A 16,106-nucleotide genomic window follows, 5' to 3' on the forward strand; every position below is an offset into this window, starting at 1 on the left:
TTGTAGCAGCAGTTTTACAGCAAGTTCTGAATCGCATGAAGTGATGGGGGGGGGGGGGTCTGACGGTCCTGCCTGGTTGTGATTACCTGCAGATGGCCAGATAGTGGTCTTCAGACGTTAGTTTTAAGATTTCAAAGCCCATTGATTTATTTCAAATACAGTTGCAACTTCCCGTTGCATAGATCCATTTAGTTTCATCGTTAGCCTGGTTTTATTCATCTTTGTTCTGGCGTTGCATTGCAGTATTAACACTGCAATAAAATCTTAAATATGGGTTTAATCGAAGTGTTAAAAGTTTCTCTAAATCCAAAATATCAATGAAAATAAACATCTGATTTAGAAGAAATCATGAAAAACACTACTTTCATAAAAATGTTTAATCAAGGGAGATAATTCAACATTTGGGTTTTAAAACCCCATGTTGTCCTTTAAATAGGTCAAAGGTATCCAATGATATAAAAAATAGTTGTTTCATGTGCATTTTAAAAATGTCTTTGACAAATAAAACAATATGCGTTTCTTTTTTTGTTGAGTATAGTTTAAAATGAAAGATTACTATGATTTTGTTCTCTCTCCTTTTGTTCTCTGAGTGTGTCGCTATCTCTCTCAATTTATTTATTTATATTTAAATATTTAAGCAATGCCACCAAAGAAGAAATTGTCATGCAGTTGTAGAAGTCACAATGAATTTTGTGCAGAGTTCGAAGGCTGCAATACGGTGCATTAAATGATGGGAGGAAGATAAGACGAGATGTTATAAATGCTTAAATTGAAAAGGGATCTCTGTCTGACAGATCAATTTACATTTGCTATGGATGCGCAGATTATGCTGAAAAAATTTTTATGTCCAGCAAAAAGCAGAAAACAAGCGGAACTTCTTACTTTACACCTATCAATTTATTATGCACATATAAATATATACATCAAACGATGATGGTAGTGGTTAATTAATTTATTTTAAAGCCGCATTAGCTGCCAAATAAACAATCGCGGATACCATTTTTTAATTCATATACTTACACAGCATCATTTATAATAGTGTTTCATCACAATACTAGTTTGAATATAAAACTTCAAAGCTCTCTAGCTTTTTCTTAAACCTCGCCGATTCGTTAAGCTTTATGCTGGACGTCATAGCTGATTAGTTTTCGATTGATACTCCGAAGATTACCGAAACGCACCACGTGACAAGTGACCTCAGCATCATTCGATCAAACATGGATTCCGAGGTAAGCACATGGAAGTCAACAATCATTTATTTTCTTTGGATATGTCAATTTATTTTCATAACTAATGAAATTTGGTACGACATGAGTGCGAGCTCCTCTCATACTGAAAAAAATAATTAATTCAAGCCAAGAAATTGCATTATATTACTTTGGATGTGATTGGGGTCCCGTAAAGGGTTTTTGAGAAAAAAAACAACATCAAACGTGCAGAGAGATGGGGCCTTGAATGACGATTTATTTATTTATTATCATTAAGTTTTTATTACAAAAAAAAAAAAAAAGAAAAAGAAAAAAAAAAACGTTTTCATCATCGATCAACATTTTGCAGGTGCCTTCACAGCATAACATTTCCACAGAAGTCGGCAGTTTTATCAATAAACGAAGCTCACAGGTAGCCTAACGTTTACATTGGTTTATTGATAAAATTGCCGACTCCTGTGGACATTTCTTATTATTATAAATAGAATAAAATTATCCAATGGTATGCAAGTAAAAAAAAAAACAGTTATATTGAGGATACATATATCGTCTTTATGATTTATCATGTTTATTGGTCCCTAATTTTTTAGTTTTTATTTATATATATACTTGGGGCGGAAGTGGGTATCCATGTAAGAGTGAATTTCTTTGTGCTTTCTATATTAATATTTCTTCACTTAGGGCAGTTATATTAGTTTAAGAGTTGTTGTAAATTGTGCTTTATAAATGAATTAATTTCATCACAACATGCATTGGTAACAATCCTCTAAAAACTAATGTCCAAATAACTGTATCTCACTTCTATTCTCAATGACCATGTAGTGTAGGGCAGCGTTGTGAGAATTCCATCGGCATCGAAAGCAAGTTTTTAACTTGCCTAGATAGCTGAGCGGTCTAACGCGCTCTTCCTGCACTGCTAGGAGACAGATTCCGTAGCTCGAGAGTTCAACCCCGGGCTGGGGCGGAAGTGGGTATCCATGTAAGAGTGAATTTCTTTGTGCTTTCTCTATATATATATACCGGGGTATATATATGTTATGAAGGGGAGGGTGTGAGACTAACGCTCGTTTTCTTTAGGCTAACTATGTATTTGATGTTTTATTTTTAAGGATACGAGCAGATCAAGGTCTGCATCGCCAGAAAAAGGGTCTATCCAAAGAAACCGGTGTTCAGTTCGAGGAAGAGGGCAGGGACGAAGAGGAAGAACAAGGCGGGGACAAAGAAGAGGGTTGTCAATGCGCAATGGATAGGTAGACAACAGGATCTGACTAATAGAGCTGCCATGGCAGAGATCAGAGAAACAGATGTTCAAGTCAGAATCACTACATTTGAAATTTCATTTTTTCAATATTCATGATATTGATCTACATTTTAAAAATATCACCAAATCTGTCTCTTCTAATCTACCTGTAGGAACGTATAAATACTTTGCCCCCAGAGCAGCTGCGTGGATTAGTCATGAGAATGTATCAGAGACAGCCCTCATTTGTATTGGATATAATTGATGTTCATACAACAAATGACAATAGCAACAGGCCTGGCAGTTCCTGTGGTAATATTCCAGTCTGGTGTACATGCACTTTCTGTCGTGAGATGCCAGTAGACACAGAGAAAGTTTGCTGTAATAAGACACCCTCAAACTGTCATTCCAGACTAAGAGTAAGTTTTGAATTATCCTGAGTAGAGTGGAGTGTATATTTTTTCGAGTACCTTCAGTTTGAAGAGCCTTAAAATTTAACAAAACCTAATTTGTTGACAAATGGCTTAATGTAATTCCGAGTTATCATTAATAAGAGTTTAGCCTTTTCCTAAATGTGAACTAATCACTTGCAGGATTTTGACATCATAGTACTGGATGAGTTGGTATTAGAAGTTGCAAGACGTATGCGAGAAGACATGCTGGTTGAAGCCAGAGACCAAAATTTAAACAGGGCAAACCGTTACGCTGCTTATAGACAATACATTCTTTGGATCCATGGCCATCTTGGAGCAGGGAATAGAAGGGTCATCCCAAGTTGCGTTATTTGGCGCATAAGAGATAAATATCCTGATCCATTTGGACACTATGTTGGATTTATTGATGGTAGACTTGGCTAAATAATACATGGACACTTTTTATTCATTATTGGCTAAATTAAAATCTGTATCTAGACACATTTGTTTTATGTGTATATGAATTTCATATCAATTAAATTAGAAACTACGCTTATCTTGATACAAAAGTACAATAAAATCAAGTTTCCCTACTGAATGAATCCTATGATAGTGCTTGAACACAAAATAAAAAAAAAATTAATTGTTAACTTTTTTTTTAAACTAGAAATTACTCCTAAGATGTCTCCCATTTTTATCCATCTCACTAAGACAAAGGGATATATAAAGCAAAAAACTTGATGGAAAAAAGCTATTCTTAGCATTAAGGTCAAAGTCCAGGTCACAAGGTCATTGACCTTGGTGTAATTTGAAAGAGCTTGATTAGTGGAGTATGCTTACAAAATATAAAATCTCAATCTTTCATGGATCAAAAGTTATAGTGAGGGTTCAAAAAAGCTATTTTCAGCATAAAGGTCACAGTCAAGGTCACAAAGTCATTGAACTCCGTGTCATTTGAAAGAACCTGATTAGTGGAGTATGCATACCAAATATGAAGTCTCTATATTTCATGGATTCAAAAGCTATGGCGAAGGTTACAGTTTACAGAAAAAAAGCTATTTTTAGCCTAGAGGCACAGTTAATTAAAAGAGCTTAATTAGTGGAGTTTGCATGCTAAATATGAAGTTTCTATTTTTTATGGTTCAAAAGTAATGGTGAAAGTTCAAGTTCGAAACAAACAGGACGAAAACAATATACGCTCTGGATCTATGGATCTGGGCACATAAAAATCATATCCAATCAAATCATGGGAATTACATTATACTAGGGATATGAAAATTGTCAATTATTTATATCTGATAGGAGTATTCAAATATATTAGAATATTTGATAAAATGAATACGACTTATACACATTATAAAATATATATCTTCAATCTCTTGTCAACCAGTATATCTTTAACATGTTAAATGCCATTATTTAGGATTCCCTTTACCAATGGAAAACTTGTGCAAAGTTTGATCTAAATTTGCTCTGTGTTTCAGAAGATGGAATTGTAAAAGCTCATTTGAGACTTTGGCTCAGGTTAACTTATAACAAAACTTTGGGGTCTGGCATAAGAAACAATTTCACACATTTGGTACCAGTGTTGATTCTCATTAGTATTTGAAAACTTTTACATTCAATGAAAACAGCTGTACTATGGGTAAATATATTGCTAAAAACTATGAGGATATACTTTCAGAATTTTACATTTTTCATAATATGAATTCAAAATCTTTTTCCTGCTATGAAATTTATAGTTGGTACAATCATAGTTTTGAATATTTGAAACATAGCACTAAAAGACAAGCGACCTACCTTTCTGCAAAGTTTATAAAACATTTCTTAAGCATCACATCCTTACAATGCTAAATTGTTCACTGTTTTAGTCCAAGCAAGTTGAAAGCAAACACAAGTCTTAGATACAACTTTCATCTGTTTACCCTAAAAGAATAAATTTTACAGAACCTCAAATAACTTCAACCTACATTTATAAACAATAGAACCTCAAATTACTTCAAAGTAAATAAACAATAATTTTTCATTGGCCTTAATGAAAATTCTAAACTGATCTTAAAAATCTTTGCAGATCACATACATTATTTTCAAATCTTTCACAAACAAAACTGGTTTGTTACATTTGGAAATTGCTCATTGATAAATATAACAATGATATGATAATGTTTTCTTCACTTGCTCACAAGATCAAGTGCTCAGTTATCCCAATAATCGATAGTTTTATCCGGATCCTCTTTTTTGGACCTTGACTTTTGTTCAAAGGCAATTTGTAGTGTTGGAGGTGGGGGAACACATGTAATGTTTTTGGCAATTCTTCTAGGATCATCAGCTTCGAGAACCACATTGGCATTCATACCAACATTATCATCTTTTCTCATCTGGATAATATTGCGCACAATGCCAGGAAGATGAGGATATGTCTTTTTTTCTTTCACTGACTGGACAGACCATCTGGCTGATTTTTTGTTGAAAGTTCTTTTCCATCTAAGTGTTAAACAAATAAAAACTTGTAATCCAACATGATAGAGTAACATATACAGTGTAATTTCATAATCACTTAGCTTGCCTAAGATTTAATTGGTAACCCACTTGGAATTAATGTTCATATCAAGTTAAAGTGAGGAATTAGTTAAGCATGATATTTATCCATATTCATATTATAATGCGTATTACTATTATGTTAATATAATCAGCTACCTTGGATTTCCATCGTCTTTGGTAAGGGCTGGTCTACCAGTATGAATATTATGGTCTAGAGCAGCTAATCGATTTCTAGCTCTATACACAGGTGGGCAATAAGAGTGTCTTTTTTATGCATAGGCTAGGATTTCATTTTGGAAAATTTCCAGATCTGCAGTGCTCCTGTGGAAAAAGAATTAAAAGCACATAACTATGAATTCAGAAATGCAGTGAATCAAGAGCAATGCTCAACAAGAATCTTTCTTAAATCACTTTGTCATTTAAATTATAATAAAACGGATCAGTGCAACAATTTCCCAATACACTTACATGTAAATTGGGGCAAAGACATACTTTGTAAAAAATGGTCAATCAATAAGAGACATAATATAGCATTACAAATTAACTGTTCATCTGGAGTTCATTTTCTTGTGATTTTAAAATTATAATTTTGAGGTAAAATTCGAACTATTATTCTTGCAATAATCTTACCTGCAATTTAAATAGTAATGAATACTATTTAATAATCTTGTATTCAGGACGATTCCTCGTAAGGCGATATGAGCATCGGAACCTTTTTCCAGATAACTTTTGCTGCTTTCTGCAGGCAATGGTCCATGGTTGCACTTGTTGTTTTCGAAATCATCACTGTATGACAAGATCCACTGGTGTTCATTTACAACATGGTGCAAAATACCAATCCAGTGACCCTAAATATATTTTAAAATTAAACACATTTTATCATTTAAAACAAGAGGCCCAAATGCGACACATCACTCATCTGAACATGCTGGCTGAGAGAAAAAATACAGAAACAAGTTTTTACCATTCAAAAGATTAAATATTAGTGGTCCCCAATACTCCCTCCCCAGAGGGAATGTGTATGATTTGTTAAATCTACAAGATGCTTCTTTGAATCTAGTCATACACTATCTGACTGTTTCTGAATTAATAAGTATGACTGATCATGGATTACCTGGCCTTGAGAAGAAGATGTATAAAGTTTTTCGCTATATATTCTTGTGCAATACTAATTGCTTGTCCATTGATGCAGCACCTCACCCCTGGGGTCATGATTTGAACAAACTTCATCTATCTTTACTATTTGAGGAGAGTTTTGGTATGAAGCTTTACAATCTTATATCAAAGGGCAAAGAAAAACCTCACAAACAATCCCCCAACTTAGTTGCAGATGTATAATGGTCACTTTGAACCTACCTAAATGTCTTATCTTTAATTAAACGTACCTTAAATTCTTCAACAGTTGTGCTGATGGAGGCACAGTGCCAGTAGTGATTAACAATGTCTTTTGTCCAGTCGAATAGTTGTTTGTTCTTTTTTCCTTTCTCCTGAGCAACCTGAAAAATAGTTTAACTTGAACATACAAAGTAAGATTGACTGATTAACTATTTACTTGAAAGACTTATGTAATAATTCTTGCTTGCACAGATATTAGTAATAAAAGTTCTTAACATACATTTACAAATTTAGGAGTCTTTTTCTGCCTGTTTATCATTATTAGCTGTAACCATAGACCCAGATTTTTTCATACTGTTATACCTGAATGATTTTTTTCCCAATATTTTTGGTACCATGCCATATATCCAGCAAATGTTTTATATTGCGATACTGGGGTTTCTCTAGAAATAAAAATTAAAGAGTCATCAAGATATATTCTTTTTTGATGAAACATGTCATAGCACGTGGTTTACGTTTTCTACACACGAGTTCTTTTCACAAGACAAGTAGACACAATAATAAACATTACTGTCAAAATATTTGAAGGTTTCAAATTATAGTTTGTAAATGAAAGCTAAATTTGACATATAACAAACACTTCAATGACTAATTTTTAAACTAGAAAAATTGAATGGAAAGAATTGTGTATGTATGCATGATGGTTTTATGAAAAATTATAATTTTATGTTATTTTAATTACATACTCATTAATGCTCCTATCTGAGGATGTGCATCGGTCACAACTTCAACCACGTTCACACCAGCATCTAGTAGAGAATGCAAGCCTTTTTCAAAGCAAGCTTTCTCAAGGTTGGTACTTTTCCCCCCAGTCATTCTTTTATCCATGGTTACAATGCTCAGTATCTTCTTGGTTTCCATTTCCATGAACGTATAGGAACAATATTGTGCAGAGTGACCTGGGCTATCCATTCTTCCATCACCTAAACATTAATATTAGGATACATGTAGTTTATTGTATTACTGTTAATTTCAGATCAGATATAATTTAAATTCTTCTAACAAATGAACTATCTATTTAATTTAAGATTTCCAGGTTTCAGCAAGTAATATTTACCAAAAACAACAACCTCCTTCCCACGGAACTCTTCCAATACAGAATCAAGATGGCTTGTCCAATGATGGTCTACTGATGGAACAATATATGTACGTTGTATTTTAAAGAATGTTGAGGAACTCAAGATTGGAAGACCCAGTACTTTCGCAAATAAATCTATTTTCTGGAAATTATTTCCCGATAAGACAGTTGCAGAAGCCAAGAGCAAGTCTCCAGTGTGTAGCCGCCTGTTCAAAAGTGGTTGGGAACACCATTTGTTCTGCACATGACCATTTTTGCATACCTTAAAAAATAATCAAGTACCGGTACATATAAATTACAAAAATGCCAAAATACTGTGAATAAATTGACAAAGTCATTTTGAATGTACAAAAATTTCAACCTCCTATCTATAATTTGTCTCATTCCTCTCACTACTATTACATAATTACATGTCATTGCACATGACAACATTTTACTATTTTAAATGGCATCAAAATCTAAGTCTATTGCCAATCCCATAACCAGAAGTCTCTGACAAGACTGTAGCTCTACAGGCCTGTATCATGACTGTATGTATAACAAAGAAAGGTAACACTTGGATTTGATTGATTGTTTGTATGTTGTTTTACACTTATATAAAGATGTCACCATACAGCAGTGAAGAGCTTCTACATGTAATTTTGACCTTTACTCAGCACTCAGGGCCATTGAGCAGTGAGGGATCTTTATCGTGCCGACATTTACTATGACACAGAGTATTCAAAGTGCCGATGGTGAAGGAGTACGGTAGTTGCTGCCCATTTTTTATTGACTTAGGTCATTCACGGTCTAGATTTGATCTCACGGTCTCTTGATTACGGAGCGAAAGCTCTACCAACTAAGCTATACCATGAACGGTCACTTGAGATTTGAAACAAGCAGAAATAAAAAGAATTATGTATCTTCCAAAAGTGTTGATATACAGATTGATGGATGAATAGACATTGTGATATCTACATGTATATACAGAACCACATTTTAATTTCTTCAGTAATGAAATATATAGCTATCTATAACTCACCCATGTTAAGTATAGGGCAGATCCAACATTATCTGTTTTTAAGGTAACTTCACTATGGCAATCTGACAGGGTACAGGTTTGTCTAACATTAGTGTGAGCCAGCTTCAGAAGACAATCCATATATACAAGATAAGGTCTGTCTGACATAAATCCATCTATATTCGTTGCATCTATTCTTCGTATGCCTGGACCCATATCAACAGCTGGTTCATCTGACCCATCTTTTTCATTCATATCAGCACCTTCATCTTCTTCTTCTTCAATATTGACAGTTGTATTTGGTCTTAAATTAAAAGAAAAAAATTAAATTAATGAAATAATTTTCAATTTACTGCCCCCTTCCCCCATGAAAACAAAAAAATTATACCAACAAATATTGACATGTTCATAAACATGATGAGTAAAATCTATTACAGGTATTGTTTTAATTAAATTTTCTTTACTTTTCATCATTTTTTTAGATATTGGCTTCTCTAAAATTGTATATTTTTGATCAATTAATTGTTTATACATGTATAATAATTGGTCCAAGTTGGTTGCATTTGTGTCTCACACTCAATATTAATAACATTCACAAGTTTGTTTCACATCAATAAATCCACTCAGAGTAATCATCAACAATTTCATTAAATGCAATGATGTCACAAATATTTAGGTAATACCCAGCATTAAAAAAAGAAATTTTCTAGTAGTAAAGTGCATTAGGTTAATTCAACTTACTGTAAAGTAATATCAAAGCTTGGCACATACTCGTCATCTGATGACTGGTAAGACATCTCAGCATTTTCAGATATATCAATAGTAAGTCTATAAAAAAAAAAAAAAAAACTTGTAGCAATATTTTTATTTCTCAAATCTTTCACACATACAATATAATTCACAATGAAAGGTGATAATCTGAAGAAAGATCCTGTAATTTTTGTTTGTTTGTACTACATGTATATGTTGTTTAACGTCCCTCTATATAATTTTTCACTTATATGGAGATGCCATCACTTGCCGTCATAGAGCTGCAAATTTAGTCCTAGCTACCCACAGCACTTATAGCCATTGAGCAGTGAGGGATTTTTTTTGTGCCAGCTAGCACCTTTTGCCACACAGGGCCTCGGTTTATATGGTCTCATCTGAAGGACCGGTCTTCATGTACCACAGTGGGATTCAAACAAGCGACATAAGGATCAACTTAGAAATTAATTTAACAAATCTAACAATATAATCCTCTGACGCAGGAATTATTACTTCAATAATATATCTCTTTCTTTACATTTTGACAATCTTCCTATAAAAAACTAATGTAGCCTTTGTATTTTGCAGAAAATAGTTAAAAGAAATATTGTCCTTTTTTTGTCCATTCATTGATATACATTATATCCACTTCACAGAAAAGCATATGGACCTCACGCAACACCGTTATGCTCATGTGAGATTGATATGCTTTTCTGTGAAGTCGATATATCTATGGATTGACGTCATGATAGGGCTATATTTGTATTATAATATAAAACATTGTATAGTGTTCTAAAAGTTCATAAATATGTCAAAATTAATTGGTACTTACTCAAACGGGTTGATGAAACTGCTGGATTTGTCCATGTTTAGTTTTTTATCTGACCTTAAGCCATGCAAGTCCTCAACACCAGACATTTCAGATTCTCTAAAAGTGATTACCCAAAGACTGTTAACAAATTATCTTTACTTGTTATAACATTACTTTTTCACATTTCAGTATAGTCATTGAACATTGCTTCGTAGGTTTAGCCCTCCCCCCCCTTTTCCACTGACATGTCGCAGTAGAGGTATGAAATGAGGAAAAGGTGGTGTTTTGAAAAAATTTTTGGTACTGAAGTTCGAATTAAACCCCCCCCCCTCCCACCTCGAAATAGGGTTTTCGTGTTTCGGAAATTGGCATTTCCTTTTTTTTTTTTTTGCTTGTCAGGTTTTTTGAGAAGGTGTAAAAAAAATTTTTTTTAAACTTAGCCCCCCCCCACTTTCAATTTGCTTCCGACGCCAATGCATTAACTATAGTAGCAAGCACTTACATGTAATGTGGCTCTTGATCAGATGATGTGATTTGACTAATTTCTGATTCACTCAGTGCCTTTGTAGTACATGGTGTTCGTCCTGGTGTTGACACAATTATTGTCGCATGCGCAGTTTTGTTAGTCTTCTGTTCTTCATATCTGTCAAATCATTTCAAATATATTTAAAATGTACACATGAAATCTTGTTTCTTTTTTGCAGGTAGGGAAGGGGGAGGGGTGAATGGGGGATTAGACTTTTTTTTCAGTAGCTGGATATTTGCTAGGTATCATGTTTTAAATTTTAGATTTACTAGGTGGATGTTTACACTTGATAACAAAATTTATTCCCAACAAGTAAATTCAGAATACATAATATTTATGATAATAAACAGGTTTGGGAACAATCGCCAAAAGTGGATGTGGGAAAAAAAAACTTTCAACTTTGAACCTATCTGAAAACAAATATGTGAAAATCACTCTTGAAGAATTGTCTATTTCTGTGCAATTACAATCAAAGTTCTGAAAGTTTTGGGGCTATGTATGACAGTTAGAACAGTTACTTCTTGAATTAGCTGCAGAATTGTAGCTCTCTGCTTGAGAAAATTTAGACAGATAAAGCAGAGAGCTACAGATCCATGCGTTGTAAAAACCTTCCATTTACTCCAACCATTTTTTGTCGCTCACTTCGGGTATTTTTTCTTGTATTTTATACTTTCCCCAGCTTTAAGAATGGTATTTAATAAATAATCATACACTTAACTTCAATTCATGATAATTAACTTAATTACCTTTTCAACGCTAACAAATGACTGTTTTTGGTTACGGACGTCGAAATGGAACTTTTTTAAACCGACATTACAAAACTATTAATTTACAGGGCTGTTTCGGGCCGTTAAAAGGTAAATAAAGTATCAAATATTTAATATAAGAGTTAGCCTAAATATATGATTAATTATCTGATACCCTTCTAAAAGCCAGAAAAAGCTAAAACTATACAAAATAAATACCTATTAAAATAGAGACAAAATCGTCGGCGTAAATCGAAGGTTTTTACAACGCACGGATGTCCAATCTGTAGCTCTCTGCTTTACCTGTCTCAATTTTTTCTAGCAGAGAGCTACAGTTTTGCAGCTATCCTTGAATGAAATGACAAAGAAAACATGATAATAGGTCGGTAATTAATTTAGAACAATGTGAAGTAATCATACTCAGTCATGCCTCACCGCACCCAATAGAGAGGACAATTAACCAAACAATGGAATTACATGTTTTGCTCCGAATTGTCCAAATGCAACATTGTATAAACTATATCTGCTTTGGATTTTTTTTAAAACCTCCCAAGTATAAATAATTAATAATAGTCATTTAATTGTGATTTTTTTTTGTCTCGTAATAAAAAGAAAACTTGGGAAACTACCAACGTCGCTAAATCTAGTGATTGTACTGGACCTGTATACACAGTGTTCATACAGAAAACTTGTTAAACCAAAGCATTATCTTTTACTGGATGAATATTTGGAACTTGCAAAGGCATTGATGGTGAATAAAAACAGTAATAAATTGTAACGTTATTTATTATCATTAATAAGTTTCAATATCCCCTTGATGGGCCCCTAACACGAAAACGTATTTCAAGACATCCATTGTCACATTATGTGATGCATGATTTAGCGTATATCGTTATTGCCAATGTCTTAAAATACATATCAAATTTTTTTATACGTGTGCAAAGTAATCTACGTTCTTAAAAATGCAACAAAATATATAATTTTACCTGTCAATCAAAAATTTAGCTACTTCGCTGTTGTTCTCTGCATTTATTTCTCCTTTGACAGCAATCCACCTGTCGTACTGGCATCCTAAATAAATTCTGTTCTTATTGTTTTGAGCATTTGCTTCAGATCTCCTTCTTTTGCGAGCAGAATCCGTTAGACTTCTTGGTCTACCACGTTTTTCCATACAGCCCGACATTATCACATCTTCTGACATGCGCATTCACCGTCTACGAATCGGGTCAAATCTTAGGTCAAATGCATACGGAAATTGTCGGATAATGTCGGGTGGAATTAATGTACGGGAAGTAAATAATTGTTGCGGTATTCCGTTTTTAACTAATGCATAAGTAAGTGGTAACTTTTAATTGAAAACCTAGTTGGTATCAATGTTTCAAGTTGGAATAAAACTAAAAAACACTTTATTTCTTTCATACATATTCTAATGAATTGGGACAGTTAATGCGGCTTTAAGAGTATGCACATCTCTTTAAAACTCTATTTGAAAATAAGAGGTCCATGGGCCACATCGCTCACTTAAGAAGTGTGGCTATGAAAAACAAAGCAGAAATCATTTAAGTATTGAAACATTTGATTACACTAGTGTTCCCTACCTACCCTGAAAGAGGAGGGTTGGGTATATTTTGAAAAAAGTTAATAGTCTACACTGACAAAGGATCAATGCTTACTAACTGTGGCATTTTACCTTTAATTTTGGACCTTTATTGTCGTACCAACGTAGCCCGGGGGAGGGTTTTTCATGATTTGAACAAATTTGAATATACGCTATCTGAGGATGTTTTCACATATTTCATATTTCCTTTCCTGATCCAGTGGTTCTCGAAACAGAATAAGATTTTGTAAAAGATGTCTTTATTTTTTTTTTACATGTACTTATTTCAAATGATTTTACATTGGAAGATAACGCGGCTATTCATTTGAAAAAAAAAACAACTTGAATTTCCTTTACACAAGAATAATATGTGGCAATTTTGGTTGAAATTGGCCCAGTGGTCCTCGAGAAGTCAATAAACGAAAGTTATAGACAGACGGACATGCAGACAGACTGTATAAAATGTGACCAGATAAGCTTACTTGAGCCTTTTGCTCAGGTAAGCTAAAATCAGTGTTTCAAAAAATAACTTTACACAATTTAACAGGTATTTCTTGCGAAGACGTCCTGGTTGCTATCGAAAAAAAAAAAACTTCTCCGAGGACGAGCTCATTGCTATCTCAAAAAGCATCGGTAGCAAAATATCTTCGGCTATCAGTAAAGATGCATTTGATTGTACAGCGTGTTACAACAGTGATGCATTCTTAGAAGATTTTGAACTTTCTGGTATTATTATATGCAATACACTAAACTTTCATTTCAAATGTATAATAAACAAAATTCATCTCTAGCTCTCGACACGTTTTGAAAATAAGTTAGTCATGAGCGATTAGTTCATTTTTAAAACTCTATTTCATCTCAATAGACTGGATGTCACATAGGAACAAGGTTGTCCTGGCATTTCTGGAAGGTGTGGGAAGGGGAAACTTAAACAGACAACTGGAAGTGGCGAATGCTGTTGATGCTATTTATTTATTAAGATATGTAGCACCTATCGCATTTTTTCAGAATGTAATGACCTACTTTCTAACTGGAAGTAAGAACAGTGTTAAGATCAAGACAGGTAATTATCTAACCCACTTTAATAAATGACACCTAGGAATAATTCATTTATTGATTACAAGGAATGTTTTATACTTATCAATTTGTAGGTTCGCTATGTTGATCATAAAATATCTAAAGAAAAGCAGAACCCCTCGAAGCGCCATCATATGGAGATATTGTTAACTTTTATAGACAATAATCAGGTGTGAATTGTTGCGCCCATATTTACTGTTTTTAGTCAAATTTCTGAAAACTAGTTCCAATATTAGGGAGTGTTTCAGGACCAATTTAAGATGTTTTTACTAAATAGCGCAATTTTCCTCTTTGAACAAACTTGAATCTACACTACCTGAGGATGTTTCCACATGAGCTTCATCTTTCCTGGCCCAGCGGTTCTGGAGATTTTTTAAAAATGCCATTAATTTCTAACAAATTCCTGATTATCTCCCCTTGAAAAAGGGCGTGGCCCTTCATTTGAAAAACTTGAATCACCGTCACCCAAGGATACTTTGTGCCAAGTTTGGTTGAATTTGGCTCAGGGGTTCTTGAGAAGAAGATGAAAATGTGAAATGTTAACGACGACGACGACAGACAACGGACAAATTTTAATCAGAAAAGCTAACTTGTCGGCTCAGGTGAACAAAAAACTCAAATTAATGATTTTTTTAAAACAGTGTTATTCAAATTAACGTCTGTGCTGTAAGCGTTCAATATCATTCTGATCGACTCAATTGAGTGATATGATTTGCTTATTTAGGTTTTAATGGATCTAATATGCATTAAATTTTTAATACATTATTTCATTTTGTGTAAAAAATAAACACATCTTATGTAAATGCCACTTAATTTTGTTAATTTAGCTCTAAGGATTTGACTAGACATTTTTTTTGTTTACAAGGAGGCGTTCAATATTGAACGCTTGTATTCGGAATGTTTCGGGCATATTTATATACGCTATACAAGGCAGTGTTCAAACAACCAATAATCAAATGTGGTGTTTTGATTAGGTCGAAAGCATACTCACTAGGCCAGAACCACCCTCCTTGTCTGAAGGCACAACTGCAGCAGAAGAAACACAAACCAAAAAGGCCAGGTTGTCTGGATTGATTGATATGGCAGAAGTAAGCTACATTTCAATTATAAAGTTCTTGTCTTGAAGATGAATCTTGATTTAGCTTGAATATCCTGCAATATATTCAGTTTCGTAATCAAACATGGTGTTTTGATTAGGTCGAAAGCATTCCCACTAGGCCAGAACCACCCTCCTTGTTTGAAGGAAATACTGCAGCAGAAGAAACGCAAGCTTGTCAAGTTGGTTCACACATAGAGCTGTTGTAAGTATATTTGAACAATGTTTAAGTCGTTCTAATTTTCACATAAATGTACTTATTTTCTATTTTAATTAATCATAATAATTATTTGTTCTAATGTATTTATTTAATGCAGATCCCAACATGCTCAAAGATGAAATACATTTAACAATTTGTTTTGGTTTTTACTATGCTAGGAATAATTTTTCTTTCAGATTTTTCGTCTGTCTGCAAACCCAATGGGTTATTGGGTTCGTTTTTTTCGAAAAGCTTCAAAGGGGATATTGGACTTGACGAGGAAGAATTCTTCATTGTGCAAGAAGACATTTCTGACAGAATTCATGACCCTACTCTAGAGGCCTTAGGGTCACGACTGTTTTATAAGTTTTAAAAGCGTTAAAGTTACCTTAGTTAATCTATTTTTCATCTCTTTGTATATACACAAACATG

General features: G+C 33.6%; 2 protein-coding genes across 3 annotated transcripts; one reads left to right on the forward strand and one right to left on the reverse strand.

The window, feature by feature from the left end:
* Positions 1 to 960: 960 nt before the first annotated feature.
* LOC134234645 (P2X purinoceptor 7-like) lies at positions 961 to 3,474 on the forward strand. 2 transcript variants are annotated; one of them, XM_062716720.1, is made up of 4 exons: positions 961 to 1,229; positions 2,318 to 2,520; positions 2,622 to 2,867; positions 3,042 to 3,474. In XM_062716720.1, the coding sequence occupies exons 2-4, from the start codon at positions 2,491 to 2,493 to the stop codon at positions 3,303 to 3,305; spliced, it is 540 nt and encodes a 179-aa protein (XP_062572704.1). In that variant the 5' UTR covers positions 961 to 1,229; positions 2,318 to 2,490; the 3' UTR covers positions 3,306 to 3,474. The 2 variants fall into 2 exon arrangements, with proteins under 2 accessions (XP_062572704.1, XP_062572699.1); XM_062716715.1 differs by lacking the exon at positions 961 to 1,229 and having other exon boundaries at positions 2,258 to 2,520.
* On the reverse strand, positions 3,264 to 13,122 carry LOC134234635 (uncharacterized). The gene is made up of 12 exons (XM_062716709.1): positions 12,692 to 13,122; positions 10,936 to 11,076; positions 10,455 to 10,550; positions 9,617 to 9,703; positions 8,897 to 9,179; positions 7,855 to 8,137; positions 7,484 to 7,720; positions 7,101 to 7,180; positions 6,788 to 6,898; positions 6,033 to 6,250; positions 5,559 to 5,723; positions 3,264 to 5,345 (listed from the first exon to the last, which is right to left on the reverse strand). Exons 1-11 carry the CDS (start codon positions 12,910 to 12,912, stop codon positions 5,672 to 5,674), a joined length of 1,809 nt encoding a protein of 602 aa, XP_062572693.1. The 5' UTR covers positions 12,913 to 13,122; the 3' UTR covers positions 3,264 to 5,345; positions 5,559 to 5,671.
* Between the last annotated feature and the right edge of the window lie 2,984 nt (positions 13,123 to 16,106).

This window comes from Saccostrea cucullata, unplaced genomic scaffold, assembly GCF_032062105.1.
Source record: "Saccostrea cucullata isolate Sc308-1 unplaced genomic scaffold, CSIRO_AGI_Scuc_v1 ctg3892, whole genome shotgun sequence".
In the NCBI taxonomy this organism is placed as follows: Eukaryota; Metazoa; Mollusca; class Bivalvia; order Ostreida; family Ostreidae; genus Saccostrea; species Saccostrea cuccullata.

Bases quoted from the DNA above. Each gene is read 5' to 3' on its own strand.
- LOC134234645 (XM_062716720.1), top strand. From the start codon at position 2,491: ATGGCAGAGATCAGAGAAACAGATGTTCAA. The intron at 2,521-2,621 runs GTCAGAATCACT...ATCTACCTGTAG, and splicing joins TCAGAGAAACAGATGTTCAA to GAACGTATAAATACTTTGCC. The intron at 2,868-3,041 runs GTAAGTTTTGAA...AATCACTTGCAG, and splicing joins ACTGTCATTCCAGACTAAGA to GATTTTGACATCATAGTACT.
- LOC134234635 (XM_062716709.1), bottom strand. From the start codon at position 12,912: ATGCGCATGTCAGAAGATGTGATAATGTCGGGCTGTATGGAAAAACGT. The intron at 10,551-10,935 runs GTAAGTGCTTGC...AATCACTTTTAG, and splicing joins GATCAAGAGCCACATTACAT to AGAATCTGAAATGTCTGGTG. The intron at 6,899-7,100 runs GTATAACAGTAT...ACTATTTTTCAG, and splicing joins TTGGGAAAAAAATCATTCAG to GTTGCTCAGGAGAAAGGAAA.